The 20314-nt window shown below is 33.2% G+C and overlaps 1 protein-coding gene across 1 annotated transcript in view; it reads left to right on the forward strand.

Moving 5' to 3' along the window:
• The window catches only part of LOC118181107 (glutamate receptor ionotropic, delta-1-like), a 59181-nt gene that overhangs the window by 20287 nt on the left and 18580 nt on the right, over positions 1 to 20314 (forward strand). Inside the window, exons 5-9 of the mRNA XM_035350184.2 lie at positions 3482 to 3706; positions 8295 to 8459; positions 11889 to 12092; positions 15404 to 15489; positions 15933 to 16023. Coding sequence (XP_035206075.1) covers positions 3482 to 3706; positions 8295 to 8459; positions 11889 to 12092; positions 15404 to 15489; positions 15933 to 16023 — 771 coding nt within the window. The remainder of the gene's footprint in view (positions 1 to 3481; positions 3707 to 8294; positions 8460 to 11888; positions 12093 to 15403; positions 15490 to 15932; positions 16024 to 20314) is intronic.

The following is a 20314-nucleotide window of genomic DNA, read 5'->3' on the forward strand; positions in this document are numbered from 1 at the left end:
CCGAGCAGGAAAAGTTGTTCAGAGCTGAACTGCAGATTGGCACTAAACACTTCAAACTGATGGTTTAAACCAACAATTCTAATCAAAATAAAAATTATGCATTTCAGGACGACTTTTTAAAGTGCGGCAGGGACGGTGATGAGCCTTGCACTTACTGGCATCATTTAAGCGAATGCGTTTAAAACAGCGTTTCTTAAATTGTGGGTCGTGATCCCAAGTGGGATCGAAAATGTTGGGGTCACGGAAATTTACTGAGATGTATGAATTAAAAAAAACTAATTGCAAACTTTTCATCATCTTTATTTCAATATGTTACATTTCCTGTACAACGCAATTATAAAATAATAAATAATAAATAATACTGGCCAAATAATCCTGACCCATGGATAAATAATTGAACTTGAGTAACAAAGGTAATGACGCGAAAGGCAGTGCTACAAAATCTCTTCAAGCCGGAACTGTAAATTGAAGACAGACACCAAAGGTACGAAAAATTTGACGAGACGTATTTTCAATTTGGTTTAACTTTCAACAACTCGGATGGCAATGCATAACCTCTTTGTTTAATTTGCAATAACGCTTTAGCTCTGGAAAATATGGAACTGTTAAAACTAAAAATGCATCTTAACATCAAGCATCTTTCGTATGTCAATAAACCCAAAGAGTATTTTAAACGATTATTAGAATCGTTGAATAAAGAAAGCAATCTATTGAGAAATTCATAAATGCTATCGAAACATATTTATTGGCGTCATGCAAAGTTTAATAGCTGATTGCTAAAAGATGCCATACATCATTGGAGAAGATCTTACATTACTTTCTGCTGTTAAAATAATAGAAGTACTTTACTAAAATAAATATAGTGATGTAATTCGGAAAATTCTTTTGTCAAATGGCACTGCCTGCAATAAAATTTCTGAAATTAAGAAAGGACAATTTGAGCAAATTATTACATAATAACTTAAAGAAAGTCAAAATTTACAATTCAATTGGGCATATGTTTGTGACATACGAATTGTTTTGCCATATTGACAAACATATGTTTTTAAAATATCGATTTTAAGTAAATGTCACATATATTTATAAAGAAAACTTCAATGAAGAATTGTTATTTTGTCGTTCTTTAACAGAAAATACAAGAGAGGAAGATTTATATAGTACAGTTGACGAACTTCTTAGAATTGAATTGGAAAATAGCATTGGAGTGTGCACAGATATTGAAAAAAGAAAAAAGATTACGGGTGAAAATATCGGTTTTAAGTAATTTATTAAAGCTTCTCATAATGATCATGTAATTTTTGCAAACTGCCTGTTCAACCGAAAGGTCTTTGTAGAAAGAAAATAAAACGCACTGAATTATGTACTTCAGGATGCGCGCTTTTAATATCCGTTTATTTTAAGTTCTCTGTAAATCTACGAACTCCAAATACAAACATTTTTTAATGCGCGAAGTAAGATGGATGTCAAGAGAGTAAATTTTAAGATCATTACTATTAAAAAACGTAATTATTATATTTTTAACCACCGATCTTGTTGCTCTTTTTTTTAAATACTTTATGGCTGTCAAAGCTGAGCTGATAAAGTCTCAGATATTTTTGAAAAGCTAATCGATCTCAAGGAAAAAAATAAGAAGCTAATTGATCAGCGAAAAAAGAGGAATATAGTTATTTCGAGTGATAAAGTTTATCAAAAAGATTAACATTTGGGAGAACAGGATGAAAAAACGTTTTTCGAAATATTTTCGATTGTGGACAGTTTTATAACTTGGAAAAAATTACAAAAATTTAACTGCATCTTTTATATTTAATATCTGGGGTGGCAAAAATATCTCGATGATAAAAAAGGCTCAGGAAGGGAAAAAAGGTTAAGAAACGCTGTTTTAAAAGAATCACTTGTGTATCTAACTAGGACGAACCTACTATATGATCCGTTTCATTCAGGTAGATTGCTTCTTTGTTGGCGTTACACGTTTTGACGACGAGGGAAGTGTGTAAAAGACCTTTTTATGGAATACAATATTTAACAGTTGGCATGGACGTTCGTGCTTACTCTAAACACCGACCACTTGGGGGTGAGAACTAAAAGATAACGTGACATTAAATATCAAGATAAAGAGTAGTGTAACATTACACAATTCAATTGAAACTAACAAATTGACACATAAAACCTACACCGGCAGGATACTAACTCGAAGGCCAAAATGTGTAGACGCTATTAAGATTCACAGCTTGTACGTAGTAACTAACAATCGTCCGCTCTAGCAAAATCACACTCTCTCTAACTTTGGAACTTTTATGTACTTGCTTTCAGCAGGCGATGTATTGGCCTTGCTCCTGCCATTTCCTTGATGTATCCCAAGCTAGGCCTGACGGTTGTGAATCCTACGGAATAAAATCACCGTATGGTGATTTTCTGCTGTAGAAGTACATATATAAAAGGGGAAAGAAAGTGAAGCACCTTGCTTCTGGATGTTAACTGCTAGGCTGGTGTGTTCAAATAGGGAGGTACTCCTGATGATCTTATTTTAGGAGATGGGCGGTATCTCTTATCTTCTGCTAGAATCTCATATGCTAGGATGCCTGCAAAGTTGGCAGGATTATTGCAGATGGATTTATTGTAGAAATTTTCGTTTATTCTAGAAATGAAATCCAGAATGGTTTCCATATTTAAGTCAGAGTGGAGAATCTTATTATCATTATCACTAGCTGTTACCCAAGCTGGGGACGCATACGTGACTATCGATCGGATGACCGAGAGATAAAGTCTCTTTTTTAGGTTGAGTGACAGATGAACGCTTTTCAACAGAGGAAATAGCCGAAATGCTAATCCGAATGCTTTGCCACTGATTGCTGTCTAACGTTTTCGCTTCAACAGTTTAAATATTCTCGTTCGCTTTACTTAATTTACATCCTGGCCAAGGAACGCGAGAGGAAATAAGAAAACTCATTAAAGGCTCAAAACAAAATATCTGTTAGCAAAAATAAGCAGAATCCTTGTACTTTAAAACATTAAAAAAATATAATTTCCTAAGTTTTGTTTGTTTGTTTTGTTTTGTTTCGTCTTCACAGCTGAATTTTTAATTTTGTTAATATAAAGTAACTGATATACCGGCGTAAGGAATACTTTTTTTTTTTGAGTAGATTCTAAGATTTTTGAATAACATAAAGTCCGTTATGTAAATCCATAACTGAAATCGCCAGTTGTTAGTTTCTCTAAGACGATCACCATCAAAGAAAATCGAAATTGATATGAATCATTTGTGATTACTTCAAAAAGATTCACTATATCTAAAATCTTATTTACTAATTTCGACTTTTAATGGACTGAATATTAAATTTTTACAATCTCTGTTGCAATATACTTGTAATACTGCAGGAAAAAAAAAAAAAAAAAAAAAAAAGATATTATTATTGCCAGATTTTTATTTCGTGATTAGGCAGCGCTTTTTCCAACATTACTAATTAAAATTTACATTCTACAGATGTACGATCAGAATCGGCTGGATCCCACAGTATCCTATCTGATCGTAAATGATGGTTGGGAGGCTACAAACCCGGAAATTGAAGTACCTCAGCGAGTCTCTTACAATCTCGATTTAATGATGCTATTACTCAAAAGAAAGATAAGTGATCAATTTTCTTTGGTTCTGCATGAAGTTCTGATCACCAGCAAAGAGAGTAACTCGTCTAAATTCCAGCAGTGGAAAGTAAGTTGTACAATAATATTTTTAACACTAAATGTAGGGAAACGTTTGATTTCTTTACCATCGGTAAAATATGATGGAAATGTTAATGCAGACAGAAATAATATAATAAAGCCATACAACTATCGAAAAAATTTGTTAGATCATTACTGGAAAAGCGAATATTTGCTAAACTTAAAATCTGCAAATTGTATAACACCGACAAAGGTCAAAGGAGACTTTAAGGTGAAGGATGTAGTCTTGGTTGGAGACAACAAGTCGCCTAGAAATATGTGGAATTTAGGCAAAATTGTGGAAACGTATACTGGACGCGACGGTAAGATACGATCGTGCAGTGTAAAACTTAAATCTGGTATAGTGAAAGGACCAATACACCTTTTGTATCTATTGGAACTTTCAGAATAGACTATATGCTGGGAAAATAAGACAATTTGAACTTTCATATTTCATTTAGAATTCTATATATTATTATCAATATTATTAGAATTATTAGTTATTGTTTTGTTATCTATTATTGTAGTATTTTCATTATGTTGTTTTTTATATTAATTGTAGTATTGATAATTAATTATTATTGTAATTGATAAGTATGTATAATATTAATTAGTTAGATTTAATTGATGAACTTGCAGTTCGGGGAGGGACAGGATGTTATAAATTGATAGTTCGCGCCGTTAGCTGGCGCTCCGAACGTCTTGTCTCTGTTGATATTCTGTAACTTAACTGTTAGATCATTCAGTATTCTTCATTAAATGTGCCCAATAATTTATGACCATCTTTAATTTTCTTACTAAATGTTAACTTATAATTTTCATTTTGCTTAAAATACTAAAGCACTGTTCTAAAATTATAAATTCCCTCCCCAAACATGACTACGATTAATGACTAACTTTACTTAAAAAAATTTATTGCCAGGAATTACCATAGAAATATACCTCTTTATTTTAAATTAGTCTCGTGCTAATTATACCACCCAGTTAATGCAAAGCCTCGTATTTCGAACCAAACTGATTGACCACTACCCATGAAACTTTCGCAATAGTTTGCAATGAAGCAGACAGTGGTAAAAATCGAAACCTGCCACCCCTTTTAAGTAAACCTGAATATACGGACCTGAATATACGGATGGAAGAATGCTGGGGTTCCATAGAGTTTCTGTTACATAAGCATATGTGAAATAGGCAGAAGGTGCTTTTATTTGATTCGGTGATTCAAGAAGATTATTGTATATGAGCCTGATCTTATTGCAGATGAGGCCATTTTACATGTAAACGGTTGAGTAAATTACTACAATTGTCGAATCTGGGGCTCTAAAAATCCATACGTGACATCTAGAAACATTCAAGATTTGCTTAAGGTTAGTGCCTAGTACGGCCTAATGAAAATAATATTTTTACTTTTTTGTGTTTGTTAAAACTATATCAGTTTCTGTGTGTACATGCGTATGCTGCATATCCTTTAGTTCCCTCAAATCGAGCTAATGGAAGTAGAAGGTAGTGAATTGTGAATGTTCTTTTAGTAAGATGAAAAACCGCTCCACTTTGAGAAACACGTGTGAGACGAACTGTATCATCAATTTCCAGAACATTAGATTAGCAGAAATGGACTTATTCCGTGACCCACAAAAAATCTTGTTCTTATTCTTCTCGGCTTCTTTATCTGGAGTTTTGTCTTCCCCCCCCCCCGAAAAAAAAAAGTGAAAGAATTGGCAATCATGATCACTTCAAGGGAAAATCACACTACCAACTACAGCATTTCAGACTCCCTAGCATTCGAAACTAAATATTCTTCTGACCCCTTCGTGCTGCTAGTGGTGCACATATTGATTAATTTTGTTCGTGATATTTTTGACTGACTGAGTTAAATACAAACATTTTCAATCTGTTTTACATAGCGCATACTTTATAGAGACCTCATGAAATCCCAGCATTCATTCTTAAAGACCCTGTATATATACAAAATGGATCTTAACGCTGTTAACAATTTGAAGAATATTTAGAGAGCTCGAAATGCAATAATTATGAAATATGAGCTCGTAGTCTATAAAATAATCTGATAGACTAGATCACAGAACAGTAACAGTGAGCCTTCAACTTCCAGACCTTAATATTAACTATTTCACCACTTAGTTCTTCGGCCTGTTCTTTGTTTCATCAACTCAAAGCTTCTTCAAATGGCTCGATATTCTCACGTTTTACCTTTTCAGTCGCGGACTGAAATTTACATTAAAAAGTTTCTACAATATTCACTCAGAATTTCTCCAAACGCCAACAGTTCCTGTTCGAAATTTCTGCATTACAAACACTCTGTATACTTCTTAACCCTAGTATCAATCTCTAAACTTAATCTATATGTTACCGGCAAAGTAATTAAACGCTGGGCATTCTACAGAATGTCTAGGCATTGTATATAATGCCGGTCGTTTTCAGGCAAAATTTGAAATATGAGAATTATTACATACTTTCCCTAGGCACTGCATATGATACCTAGGCATTCTATAGAATGACAAATGCTATTTATTAAAAGTATGAAAAACGGTTTTGATAAGGCTATTATATAAATGATGTGAATTCCTCAAAAATACAAATGTTATTCTGAAAATATGATGAGAGTGCCATTAAACAAATTATTCAAAATACGTAAAGAAAAGTGGAAGTTGTACAAAACAAAATTTATGCCCTTCTTATTAAGGGAAACAAAGTTTTCGTATAAAAATTAATAAATTAAAATTAACCTACTTGTTGCAATATGGTAGGCTTGAATGACATTTTGAATTACATTTCATTACATTTTTCACGCAAAGACATTTCATATTTTGGCACTTTGTTTTACACATACTTTTGACAAATTCTTGGTCGCTTCCACTTTCGTGTTCAGGTTTATCTTCAGTTCTAAGCAAGTTCATAGGACATAAAGTGAATTGTGATCTCTCATATACTTGTTTTAAAATTCCTTCAGAAGTTCCGAGTCGGTAGAAACCATCCTCTGTCACACTCATGTTTTTATTTATAACTGCCAATATATTTCGCGAATCACATCGCCTCTTGTCGACGTCAGGGATAGTTAACTTGCACAGTAGTTCCCAAATCCAAGGGAAAGTTTTTGTTTTCCGAATGCATTTTAAATTTTTTGGTTTGTATTCACAGATTGATTTTAGAATTTATTTTGCTTTCAATAGCATTTTTAATTTTCAAACAAAGGGTGCACAAAACATCCATTTCATCATCTTTACTAGCATGGCCACAGAAGGTATGAATTCCTGACGAAACTTTTTGCATGCAAGTGAATCACTCATCTCGTTTAAACACACACAACAGGTACAAGAAAAGGAAATCTCTGCGGTAAGCATGTCTTCATCATGTTGGTTTAATCCACTATCGACTATAATCTCATCTATGTTGTTTGAAATAGGCTCTTTTTCGTGTATAATCTGATTAGTTTCACCTTTTTCCATCGTTTGGACGCTTTCTATTACTTTTCTAGCTGTTTCTCTGTACCTATATACGAATTTCAGATGTATTTCATACTTTGGAGGTTTCTCATTTGGCATTCTGGGGAAATGTGTGAAATATGGCAAAAATATATTAGCTTTGGAGCCAAAAATAGTTTCATGTGGTGTCTTTTGGTCCCAGAATGATACGCTCTGTTTTCCATAAATTGAGCAAAACGCAGTCCTTCTTTCCAGTGGTCAGATTTATTGTCCTGCATCCAAATACAGAGCATATTGTCGATATCTTGATTAGCTATCTCGACACTCTGGCTTAGTGAAAGGCGAGGCTTTCCATGGACGATCTTCGGTGCTGGCCAAAACTCCTTTAAGCTGGTCACCACATTAATGGCAAATTCATTACCATTGTTAGACTGTAATATAGATGGCGCTGAAAGCAACGATAATATGTCTGCGAGGTTGTAGGCTACTTTTTCAGCTCTTTTTGACGTTAGAGATTTGAGAGTCACAAATTTTGTAAGATGATCTTGGTACACCATAATAAATTTGTATTTTCTATCTGACTAACACTGAAAATCAATAAAATCTACCCGACAACGGGATTTACATTCGGAAAAAATCATAGGTTTCACAACAATACCTTTTTGAACACATTTCTGTTTTTTCTGGCAAGGTTCATATAGTTGGGTGTACAGTTCAATATCATGAACTGTAATTTTTTTGTTGAACAAATTTCAGTAAAATTGCGCATTTTGACACTTCCGAACAAACCACAAAGTGTAATTGACAAATTCTGAGCCTGAAGCGCGCGTTAAGTCACGTGCCTTGCCACGTGATATTCGAAAAGAATTGGAGATGTATTTCATACTTTGCCGGTTTCTCATTTGGCATTCTATGGAATGCCCAGGAAATGCCTGAAATGTGAATCGATTCATACATTGCTGGCTAGTTTTAGGCGTTATATGCAATGCCTAGGCATTCTATACAATGCCGGATTTCAAACTTTGCCGGTAACACATATATGAATAAGATCTAGAAATTAATCAATCAATAAATTACTTTTAAATATTTGTAGCATATTTAATTTAAATAAATCATGCAAATGAGCCCTAAAGTTCATTTGCATGATTTAGAATTTTCTAGACTCGTATAGATAGAGAAGATCTATTTGCTTCTGCTGTCGTGTGGAGCGTAGTTGAATCGTCAAAGACGTTGTGGAACTTCCAGGAACAGAATTTACAGAAGAAATGCTCGTACTTCAATACATCTGAATCTCCTGATGAGATATCTTTTAAGTCTCTCGTATTGGTAAGGAAAAATCTTTCGTTTTAAAACGCGTAATAATTCTTTGTATTATTCGAAATATGACTGGATTTCTGAAAGAGAAATGTAATTATTTTAATGAAAAATGAGTGAACGAAAAAGCAAAGCAATAAAACTGCATGTGAATATCATTAATGTATTTTTTAGCTTTTTGAAACATAAATTACTAGAAGTAAAATGCCTTCGGCATGCCCGTTGTCAAGTTATAAATTGAAGAATATTTCGTACTAGTAAATCACATAACAATTTCACTGAATTCTGTTAAATGGCAGAAAAATCAAGCTCAAATTATCCTAATTTATTTTTTAACTAGCCCGTAAAAGAAAACAAAAAGTTTGGTTTTCTAAAAATGAAAAATCCATGAAAGTCTCAAACGTAAAATTAAACATTCTCATATGAAAGTAAAACTTCCAGGTTTTTATTTCTTAATCTGAAGAAACATTTAATAAATATAACTGCATAGACCGGGTCTTCGTATAAATAGCTAGATTTCGTAATTTTTAAGAATTTAAAATACCAGAAGATGAATATTTACGTCATTTAAAAAATTTTTGTAATTGAAATGTATATCTGTAACCAATAGTTGCAGAAAAAGCCTGTGTAAGAATTTTCAAGGACACTGCACATACAACTGACATTTGAAATACTCGGGTTTGAATTTCTAGGGTCCATTTACTATATGCGAGCGCCCACCTAAGACCGCGTGGTAAAAAGGATGCTGAACACTGGTAGTTCGCCTTGTCTAAGATCTTGGGTGAATGGGGATAGTTGTATGAATGTTTTTGTTATTTCCGCTTGCGTAACGTGATCATGATCCGGTTTCCCTTGAAATAGCCTCCACGAAGACATTCATCTTCTTACGCAAATATTCCTCGCGTGATTTGCCATACTTCGATATATTTATATGCGGAATTTTTAGAATGAATGTATTATAAAATTTTTGAAGATTTACAATAATAATAATAATACCGTCAGATAACCAGTACAGCTTACAAACACCAAAAATTTAGCAAACATTATGTATCTCATAAATGCAGACAATATGTGTCTATTTTTTTATCCTTCATAACCTTAAAATAACTATATATATATATATATTATTAAATTTAAAATTTGTGAGGTTTTTGGTACCCAAATACTTGCATGTAGTAGTTTTCCCAACGACAGAAACGTAAACAGATATAAAGCTGCATATCGCATCTGATAAAATTAATTGTTATAATCCTGCAATAATGATTGGTCGGGCCATCTTTATTTGATAATAAGAATCAATTACTGTTTGTTAAGAAGACTCTTTTGAAGTATATAATAGTAATGTATGCTGATAGGTGAAAGCAGTGCAGGTCAATGTTCAGGCATAGGCCGACTTTGACTTTTTAGGGCTGGGATATGACGCCTCAAACGATGGAGCTAAAAGTACTTTTCGAGCTCAAGTACTGCGGTATCTGTGATCACTGCTCATCTATCGTATTTTGTAACTTATAAAACTATTTATGTTAGGCTCTGACATCGCTGAAAAATCAGAGATTCAAAAAGACATTTTCAACCTGTAAGCTCATAAGCTCTTGGAGCAAACAATAAAATTCTCTCGTTGAATTCTGCGAATACTGTGCAAGTATAAATTCTGCCCCATTCTGCGTGTGGATTGGATTATTTAACTATGGTAAATCATACGAATACTATCTGTCTAAGAGGAGGGGTGATTTGGCGGAGGAATTTTAACGGAAACTGTCTCGTATTCATTTGCTCACGAAGAACATTATGGAAACCACCATGCAGCAGTCCATCCGCAGAGATTGGAATTTGTCCAATTACCAGCGATTAATTCAGTGATTTTATGCAGGCTTTGTCATTGGCCTTCTGTGAAATGTATTAATGAAACAGCATCGAAAGGTTAAAAATAAAAGACAAGACCTCTTTGGTTTTCAGTTCTTTTGCTTAATGGTAATGCTGGAAAACACATTGATTTCAATCCTTTCGTCGGGAACAAATCCATCAGTTTTCATTTTTCAGCTTAAAGGTACGGCTACTTCTTACATACTCCAAGTATATAAAAAATAAATGTCGTATATTTTTCATTATAACAGATCCATGTAGAAGCCGAGAGGTAAGTATTTACTGGAAAAATTTAGTTAAAAGGGAAAACCTGTATATGAGCGAAATCTATGTATAGCCAAATATTTGAATCCCTATAAATATCTCTTAAGTATCTCGATAAATTCGTCTATGTATAGCAAAATATTCGAATTACTGATCGTCTGATTTAGTTAGATTTATAAAAGGAGTTGGAAGGGAGTGCCAAGTCCTCATCCTCCCGAAAAATGAACCAGAAATGATTGTGCGATCTTTAAATAAATACATCAGCAATGTTATGGACAGAACTGAAGATGATATAATTTAGAAGGCGGGTGATACGATGTTAAGAGGTAAACAAAGAACGACATTCTTCACCCATACTTATCTGAAACACAGAGAAGTTTCCAAAACCTGCTAGAAAATTCAGAAGTCAGATATTGATATTGGGAGGAATCTGATGTCGTGTATTAAGATTATAACAGCTCTTTCAATGAACTTCAAATTACTAGTGGTTTTAATCATTGATCGAATTATTTCGAAGTTATTTTGAATTCGCAGATAAGCCTATCCTCAAATTTAAGTAGCAAATAATTTGCAAAAAATTTTTGGTTTATATATGGATGACCTTTCATAAACTCTGCTTGCTAATTCACACTTAACAAGACAATTATAAGAACGGGAAGCTGCAATTGAAATTAAAATTATCATTAGTAATATTCGAAAATATTTACCTTTAGACTTAATTTTCGGAATGTCAAATATAGAAGTTTTCGTAACAACAGGCAAGAAAAATTGAATAAGTTATCCAAAGTTCAATGTATAGTATAAAAGTTCTGCTACGAATTTTTCTGATATTCTAAGGCTGATTGTCCGTTTCTAGTTAATGCGACTATTGCACTTAGTTGCCAAAATTAGTAACTTTAATCATCCTAGCGTTGTGCAGATTTCAAATGTCATCGAATGGGTGACCTCTCAACCAAGGAAGTACCTGAATACATCGATAATTTTTATTACAAAACTTGAATGTTTTAGTTGAGTAAAAAATAAAAGGATGATTTTAAATGCATGCTGGAAGTTTCAGGTAATTTTAATGAAATATTTGAAATTAAAATTTGTATCGCAGATGTTGCTCTTTCCTTCTTGTGGAATTATTGTAAGACTGAAATTTTGTAGATTAGTAAAGATATTTTAGCAAATGCTTTTAATGAATAACTCAACAATAATAATAAAGTAGCAAAAATATTCACATTTTTAACTCCCAAAAAAGCACTCTTTAGAGTAATTCATTTCCTAACTGAAAAGTCTGTAATAACCGGATATAACGTTTTATTGTTTTAGAATCGGATGAAAGACATCGGTGTCCTGGCTGGAGATTTGCAGTATGCCTTGCTGAGGAATATTCCGGTCGATTCAGAGACAGAAATGTTTCGTCACATAGCCGATTGGAAGGCATCCGTAAAACCCAGGTTCCGTTATCTCAACAAAAATATTGAAACGCAATTACTTTTTGAGAACAGGACCTTAAAAATAGCATTGCCCTACGTAAGTGTTCAAAGGTTTATAATTTATTTTCATTGTTTAACATGTAAGCAACCAATTAATCGTTAATTTAGGCAAAAAAGCAATTTTAGATGTGGCGTTATATTTTGATTAAAACTCTATAAATTTGGAGAGCAACTAAACATAGGTTCCTTTCATCCTGAACAGAAGCAAAAAAAAAAAAAAAAAAAAAATTTTTTTTTTCGAAGGTGGTATGACCTACAACAATTTTATATAAACATAAGAGAGAGCAAAGCGAAGTAAAGCATAGCGCCTTATGTCGAGGGAAATAGTAATAATAATCGTTGCTTTTTTGCCTGATTTAAAGTTTTATACTGGCATATTTCACGTCCAATTAAAGTATTTGTTATTCTAAATAAATTCATACATTTTGCTTAGCTTAACAGCTTAATTTTTAGTTGGAAGAAAAGTCTGACGACTTTTGGCGAAATATTATTTGGCTCTCCTTACAAGGCTTGCTTCAATATAACATGGCTTCAATATAACATTACAAGGCTTGCTTCAATAACATGGTAGCTTGCTTCAATATTGAAAGAGGAAGCTTGTTGCCAATCGCTATCCCCAAAAATCATCAGAACCAAATGTACTCTCCGAATTAAAGCTTCTTCAATGAACGTAAAAAATGACACTATGAGAGAATTATTTGTTAGGGAATAACTGAAATTATTTTGTTTATTACAAAATTATTTTGTTTATTACAAAATAATTTCACTTCTAGCGAACCTCGCATGATTTATTTACAAACTCTATTAATATTTTTCATTTCCGATAAAAAAAAAATTGAATTTAAAGTAATATTGATGAAGATAAGAAGATTTCTAGCTAAAAAATCTCTAACCATTATTACAAATTGCGTGTTTAAATTTTACTATCGGTTCTTGGTTCATGTTTAACTACCTTAACAAATTATGCAAAGCATTCGAGGACTATTTGCCTAATGGGAATATCGTCTACATGGACGATTTTCTAATGGAAATCCTCTTATATTCATGTTATGCGAAGGAAAATATCCATTCAGCTAGGCCATATGCTGGGATTCGAATTTAGCTTGAATTACCGGTGCTCAATGGTCTTACTCATTTGGCCACTGGTGAGCCAAGTTCATGTTTAATAGTCTAAGTAAACAGCTTGTTGGAAAGAGGAACGAGACTTTTCTTGCAGTTTTAAAAGAGTGGGATTAAATATGAATCGGGTGAAAAAGGGGAATTTAGCGCAAGTAGTGCGATAGGTACCATTAAAAACATTCCTATTAATGAGATTAAATATCACAGATTAATTAAAAAATTTGTAGGATTACATAGTTTATGAGGACTGGAAAATTCACGTTGAAATTTCAGTTGAAAATTGTAGACTCTCTCGCAAACTCTTTTTCTGAGCTAAACAGCATTAAGACTGAACGTCTAAATAATTGTTTCAAAGCCAGTCGCTTTTAGAATTTCTTCATAATGACACAGTGCACTAACAGCAAGGGGCACCCAGACCTGGCTAGCTCGATGGCCGCCGTAACCTATTAAATGACCCAACCGCTTGAGGCCATCCAAGGAGGCAAAACGCCCCGGTCAACCCAGGGGAACGATTCTTGTTTCACCATGTCTGAGAAATGCAACACAAAGGCAAAGGCTGGCATGCACCGGAAAAAGCTTAGAACATACTTCGACATGGACTGTCCCCAATTGTTGACCATGGAGGTAAGAAAGGTCTTACTTCCTACCTCCATGTTATTGACTAAGGGGAGCCCAAACCCCCAAGGACAATCTTCGATATCAACAACGTAACGGCTTCACAACCAAGGCGCAAACAAGACAGTACCATATGGTTGATCCCTGGGAGGTCGAGCCTGAACCCAAAGCTGAATGTATAGTATTGAAGCAGCTTTGCTTGAACCTACCACCGAATGAACGATGGTTCTAGTCATTGTGAAGACTATTAATTTTTCCCCAGACGTCGAGTCTGTCTAAATATTGACCTAGCCAGAACGCCGGGATTGCTCCCAGTCGCCCCCCCCTGGGGATCTTTATAGTGACATCGAAGGGCAACTTATTTTTCTTTAATCTCATGTCTTCAAACGAAGCTCAGAACTTAACCAAATTTGTAGATGTTTTATAAAATGTCGCGAAACTGCCAACGAATGTTGTCACGAAGCCTAAGATTTCAATGGGCAATATTCTGAATTCTCTCTCTTTACAGGTATCTTTGGTTAAAGTCATAGAATTCTACAAAATGCAAAATAAAAGCGTAATTATGCGTATAAATACAAAATAAATCTATAAAAATTTCAGATGCTATAAAAAGGCAAAAAATACACACTTATTTACAATAAGAGAAGATACAACACAAATGTGTATTAATAAAAGACAAATGTAGGCAAACGTATTCAGTTATCTTTCAAACTTAAAATATATATATATATATTGCCACTTTAAATTACTTTTTTTTTTCTCTTCATGCTTTAAAAAGTATTAATGCCAGCCTAAACATGATATCAGAGAACTTTTCAAACATGATATCAGAAAACTTTTCACGGAGAATAACAATTACCTGTTATTAAATTTTTGTAACAGGAATAAAACTTATTCAAGACTATTTGAATAAAAAAAATTTGAAAATTCAATTGTGAACAGAAGAGTAATATAAAATTTTGCTTTACTGATATGTAGCTCCAAATGCATGAAACACAAGTCTACCAAAATGTGTTTTAAAACTATGATAAGTTAATAAGTTTTGTAACGAGCTCCTTGACAGCAGTACATATTTTAATTAGTTTTAATGCTACTGTGCCTTACTATGCTCTCAATTTTCTCTTCTGTTTCTGGTGTGGAGTTCTCAAAATATTTTAGCCGGTATTTTATTCAAAGAAATCGATGTGGTTATGATTTAAATTAACAGCAAAACTGTATTATAATGAAATAAAAGAAATTTTGAGTTTACTGTATCAAGTATCAGCGCAAGTGACATTATTGTAGTATTTAAGCATTGTCTGAATACGTTTTAAGAAGCAGAGCGTCATTTTGACATCGCCTCCTACGTATTTCACTGTCACGTGCCATCCGATTAGATTATTTTCTAGATGTAGCATTGTAAAATCGCCTCATCTGGGAAAATACGAAGGAGAACATATACAAAGGTTATTAGAGCCAGAAAAGTTAAATTTTTAATTAAACAAATTATTGCAATGTCATATTTTTTATAAATATTTTCCTTATATTTGCATTTAAACAGATTTCAGCACTATTTAGCTTTATTTAAATTTAAGTTTTTCTTAATAATTTTACTTCAAAATTTCTATTTTACAGAATCCGCCTTACACATTTACAGATGGAAAAGTACAGGGAGCTGTCGGGAAGCTGTTCGACTACCTTGTAAAGAGACTGAAATTCAAGTAATATGAAACGCAAACGTCGTAAAAATTCACATTTAATTAATGTTGAAGCTTGTCTTTAAATTGTTAAAATGATCTGGAAAATGATGTACATAAATTTTCGTCTTTTTGGAGCATATTTCTGACTTATAATTCATGTAAATCTTCATCTATGAAGAAAGTGAACTTTTATATTAAAATGTGAAATATCACTTATTTCAGCCGAAACCTTGTAGAGTCATTAGGTATTTTCTGAGAGCAGGAGAGATGAAAAATGAGGAGAGCCCTCACCGGGACTCCAGCCACCGGACCTCTCGAATACGCGCCGAGTGTGCTGACCACTACACCATGAAGGCACGCTAAGAAGGCGGGAGAAATACCTTATAAAGTTTTCAATGACACTGAATATATTTACAGCGCTTGCAAAACGCTTGCTTATTCTTTCTTTTCTTCTTTTTACTTAGATATGAGGTCGTTTGTCCTGAAGATAACGAATGGGGAGTATTAATGGAGAATGAGGAATGGACTGGCGCTGTAGGAATGCTTTTGAATCGGGTAGGTATTGAAGAACTGTTGAGATTTAAAAAATACCATGGTTTAAAGTATATTTCATACAAGTTGTAAATTCGAATTTGAAACTTGTATGAAATTCATGCTAACAGAAAGACTTCTTAAAAATTAGATTTTTTGGTAACGTGTCATATGAAGCAAAGATTTGCACGTTTATTGCGAACCTAATGTGATGTGAACTGTGTTATTAACCATTTCATTAGGTATAAATAAGAGAATAATAATTATGCCTTAAGAAAACGATATAATTTCTTCAGAAAAAAAAAAAAGGGCACAAAACTATGATATACAAAATGGATGAACAACAGAATCACAGAATTTAAAATGGAAATATAGAATTTAATTTAAGCTAATTATTTTAGTTTAATAATGGTAATAGCTAATTGACTGAAGTCTCTGCAAATCGACCGTTCACAATTCTAGATGACTTGGTCTCTTGTGGAGGTGATCACCTTTAAGAGGTGATGCGTTGTACCGACTTTTATGTTTCCAAGAACAATAATCACTTCCAAAAGTGATCGTCTTCGGGATAATCTAAGGATTTACCTAAAACAAAATTATTATTCATTAAAGCACAATCTGGTGTTCTTTCTTAAATTCATTTAATAAGTTCATATTTTATACTTAACACTTTGCGTTGATGGTATTATGTAAAAATTCTAAATTTCAAACAATGAATAATATAAATGACTGTTTTTATAAAAAAAATATAAACTTTTTCCGACAATTTAAGAACTTTGTATAATATATATTTTATTCCTCATCTTTGATCCTTGAAAGTACAACATTTTAAGGTCTCTTTTTCAAAAGAGTTGCTAGTATGTTAAAAATTTTCTTTGCAAAAATATATCTCTATTGTTTGATAGGAGAAAGCACAAAACCTGTTCTGATACGGCTCCCCCTTTTCACAGTATGATAAAAAAGAAGTCCTTCTGTTCCTTGTTGAACAATATAATAGAGTTTTCAAAGGGTAAATATTCCTTCTCTTCCCTCTTTTTTCATACTGAATGGAGAGCATAAATTACCTGTTTTAAGTAAGAAAAAGCGTTTACTGAACAAAAGAAAAAAAAATGATTGATTGCTAGAACTATACGATGCTAAGATCGATACTCTTTTTTAAAATACACTTCTTCAATAGGAAATAAATTTCGATATCATTTGTATTGAAATTTTGGCTTTCGTTTATTCTCTAGAAAAACATACATAAAGAACCATAAAGAAATTTATGGTTCTTTATGTATGTTTCTATAGAAAGTTCTATAGAAACTACCCAAATAAATTAAACCGTGGAAAACTGTAAGCATTCTCTTTTTTTTATCTCTTTCTGAGCTGTCGTTAGTACTTTGAACCCTCGGTATTTTAAAAATAAGCGAATCCGAATCTATTTGAGCCCAAAATATTTAGCTTTAACTTAAAAAATTCTACGTAACAGTTATTTTTTAGTAAATCACAAGTTATAGATTTACTAATGAACTTCTTAGCTCTTAGCAAATTCTTCCTGAGTTAATTCGTGCAAATTGTCATTTAGATTCATATTTGTGGTCTTAGATGTAAGAAATTATTTGTTAATTCTATTACCTCATTTTCCCCAAAAATCTATTTCTTTCAATGCTTTATTTAAAAAAAGATCAGTGAGAGATTTTAAGAATTGAATAGTTCAAGTTCAGTTGTAAATTTATCTATCAATATCTTTTCATTTTTACTTAAATTCGTTTCCATTTTAATGCCTCCCTTAATATTTAATTGAGTGCAGCATTTTGAGTATTTAAGGTGATATTTTTTTCTTATCTTGATAATTGCTCCATTTATTTCTAGATATATATTAAGTGAAATTTTAATTGATAAATGAAATCATTAAGTTTCTTTTCGTAATTAGACGATTTTGCATACTTGCAAACCTAAAACAAATAATATTTTTAATATAAATTTTCTTCTTTATTTCTTTCATCGCTAGCTTACGTCTTTTAGATGCATAACATTTAGAGATGCACGTTTTGTATAGCAATAAAAATAGAAAACAATAATCTTATCCTATATCTTTTCTCGACTGAATTTTGAAGAAAGTGATATCGGTGGTACTAGCATCCTTTCTATGAACGAAGAATGTCAACTTGCTGCAACTTAACACATTTTTCAAGAATACACCACAAAAAAATATTTCACTTGAGGAATTTTTGTTTTAAACGTGCGAAGTCAAAATAGTTAAATATTCTTTTACACAGTTTGAAAGTGCTCCCTAATTTAATTTATAACTCCGCTGTTCAACTGTTCCTACAAGTATGCTTACCTAACACGCTTCACACTGATATTACATTTGTTAATATTTGACGTTGGCTAATTATCGCCGTGCACAACTTATTTCGTAGTTAGATGGCTTAAAATTGAATAATATTTAATTTAGTGACTTCTTTTAGGTTACAACTAAAGCTAAAACATATAACACAAAATAGTCGATAACCCTCCGATGATACATTAACAAAACTGAGGCAAGTTGCAATTTTTGTAGTTTACACGAAGTACTTCATAAATATCGTACCTGGTTGTATCCTATTAACTAAGCACTTTTTCAAAAAAAGATCAGTGCCCGTATCACACAGGCATTTGTTTCACACGAACAACTGTTTCGGACAATTTTTATCCCCTGGTTTACTATTGAAAGAAAGACGCGCGATTTTTTCCCTTCCTAACCAAAAAAATTGCAAGTTGTTCGTTTTCAACCAATCAGCTATCATTTTCGAATGCTATCTGCTTGTTTGTAATGAGGAACCAGTTTTCCTTGCGTTAACCCCAAAGCGATCTATGATGACTGACTGTTGTGACGAAGCAGAAAAAGTGTTCCAAAGAGTTGTTCTTCCGAAACAAAGGATATAAGATAGTAGCCTAAGAGAGCATTTACAAGGAGGTTTAGCTAACATAATTGTTCATAGTTATAAGCACACGAGCCATTAGCTTCGTCCAGACTTGTGGAGCAGAGTCTAAGCCAGTGATGACGAACTTGCGTCTCTTGCAATAGTCTCATTATTGGCAAACATGTGCAACGCTTACTCCTGACGTTTGTGAATGGAGAAATCCAAGACGCACTCGTCAGACATCCCTGAAAGATGAGTTATCTTTTCCCGCCCATCGTTTTTTGACCATTAGTCTTGTAACTATCAAGAAGTATGCGGGCGTTCTTTTTAGTGCTAGCTTTGATAGCATAGTTTCTTGTTTACTGTTAAAAAGGAACATTTATAGATAATCTAAACTTATGTGTTAAAATCAGTGTCAAAAGAACGTTTTAATTTTTTTTTGGAAAACTTTCTATTGTGCCTGGAAACGTAGCAGAATGTAAAATTAAAACCATATTACGGATGTTTAAGTGAAGAGATGTTTTCTGGTTTTCAGCTTCTGGTTTTCAGCAGAGATTTATTTAGTTTGACTAACAGTTTATTTTTTATTCCTTTCACTTAAGTTACCATCCACGCTTTCCTGCCAGAATGCTAATGAGGCAGCCCGCGTGTATTCAAATTGAGGACGAAAGAAGTGCTGTTTAAGCAAAGGTTTCGGAAGGTGATTTTGGAGCGTGTTATACTTCATTGATGACCACGTTGTTACTTTAACTTACTAGCGATTTGATTCTGTGGCGTTGAGTGCTTCTAGCCATTAAGCCTGTTTGTACCGGGTTCTACGAATCAGAGCCTTCTTGGGCTATAAATTATCCTGTGAGCCGTTAGGCTAGTTCAGTTACGTTTTGAGCTCAACATTACCTGTCTGAGTTAAGCCAGAAGTGTTGACTTTATGTAAGATCAAGTAGGGCTATCTGTTCAAATATATGTGATTGAATAAAGGGTTTTCTACACCCTTCTTCTGACTTTTCTGTTGTGTTAAGGAAAATTTCTCATAAAATCTTTTTAGAACTCGTTAGTTTATGCTATCTAAAAGACCAAGACTCTATAAGCTTATTAAATAAGCAGTAGGGGTACGGTAATATTTCCGACAAAAATTTAGAAATATCTAGTTCCAGATGAAGTTTGGAGGTAAGAAGCGGACGAAAAACGTTGCCATGTTTTTCAAATGTCATGATTTTCTTCTCTCCACGAATGATACGGTTTTGCCTGGGATGCGTTTGAGTGCGTTCCTGGCAGACGGATGGTACTAGGGGTTTTTCGATTTTTGACACGCCGAGCTCAAAAGATTCTCAATCACTAGTCTAAGCTCTAAGCCGTAGCTGATCAAAGAAGGTAAATTCAGCTGACATAGCGAAATCGTCGATTCGATGTCATTTCATGCTTGCTTG

This window comes from Stegodyphus dumicola, chromosome 2, assembly GCF_044657685.1.
Source record: "Stegodyphus dumicola isolate Sdum_Otavi_A_Nest chromosome 2, ASM4465768v1".
Classification (NCBI taxonomy): domain Eukaryota; kingdom Metazoa; phylum Arthropoda; class Arachnida; order Araneae; family Eresidae; genus Stegodyphus; species Stegodyphus dumicola.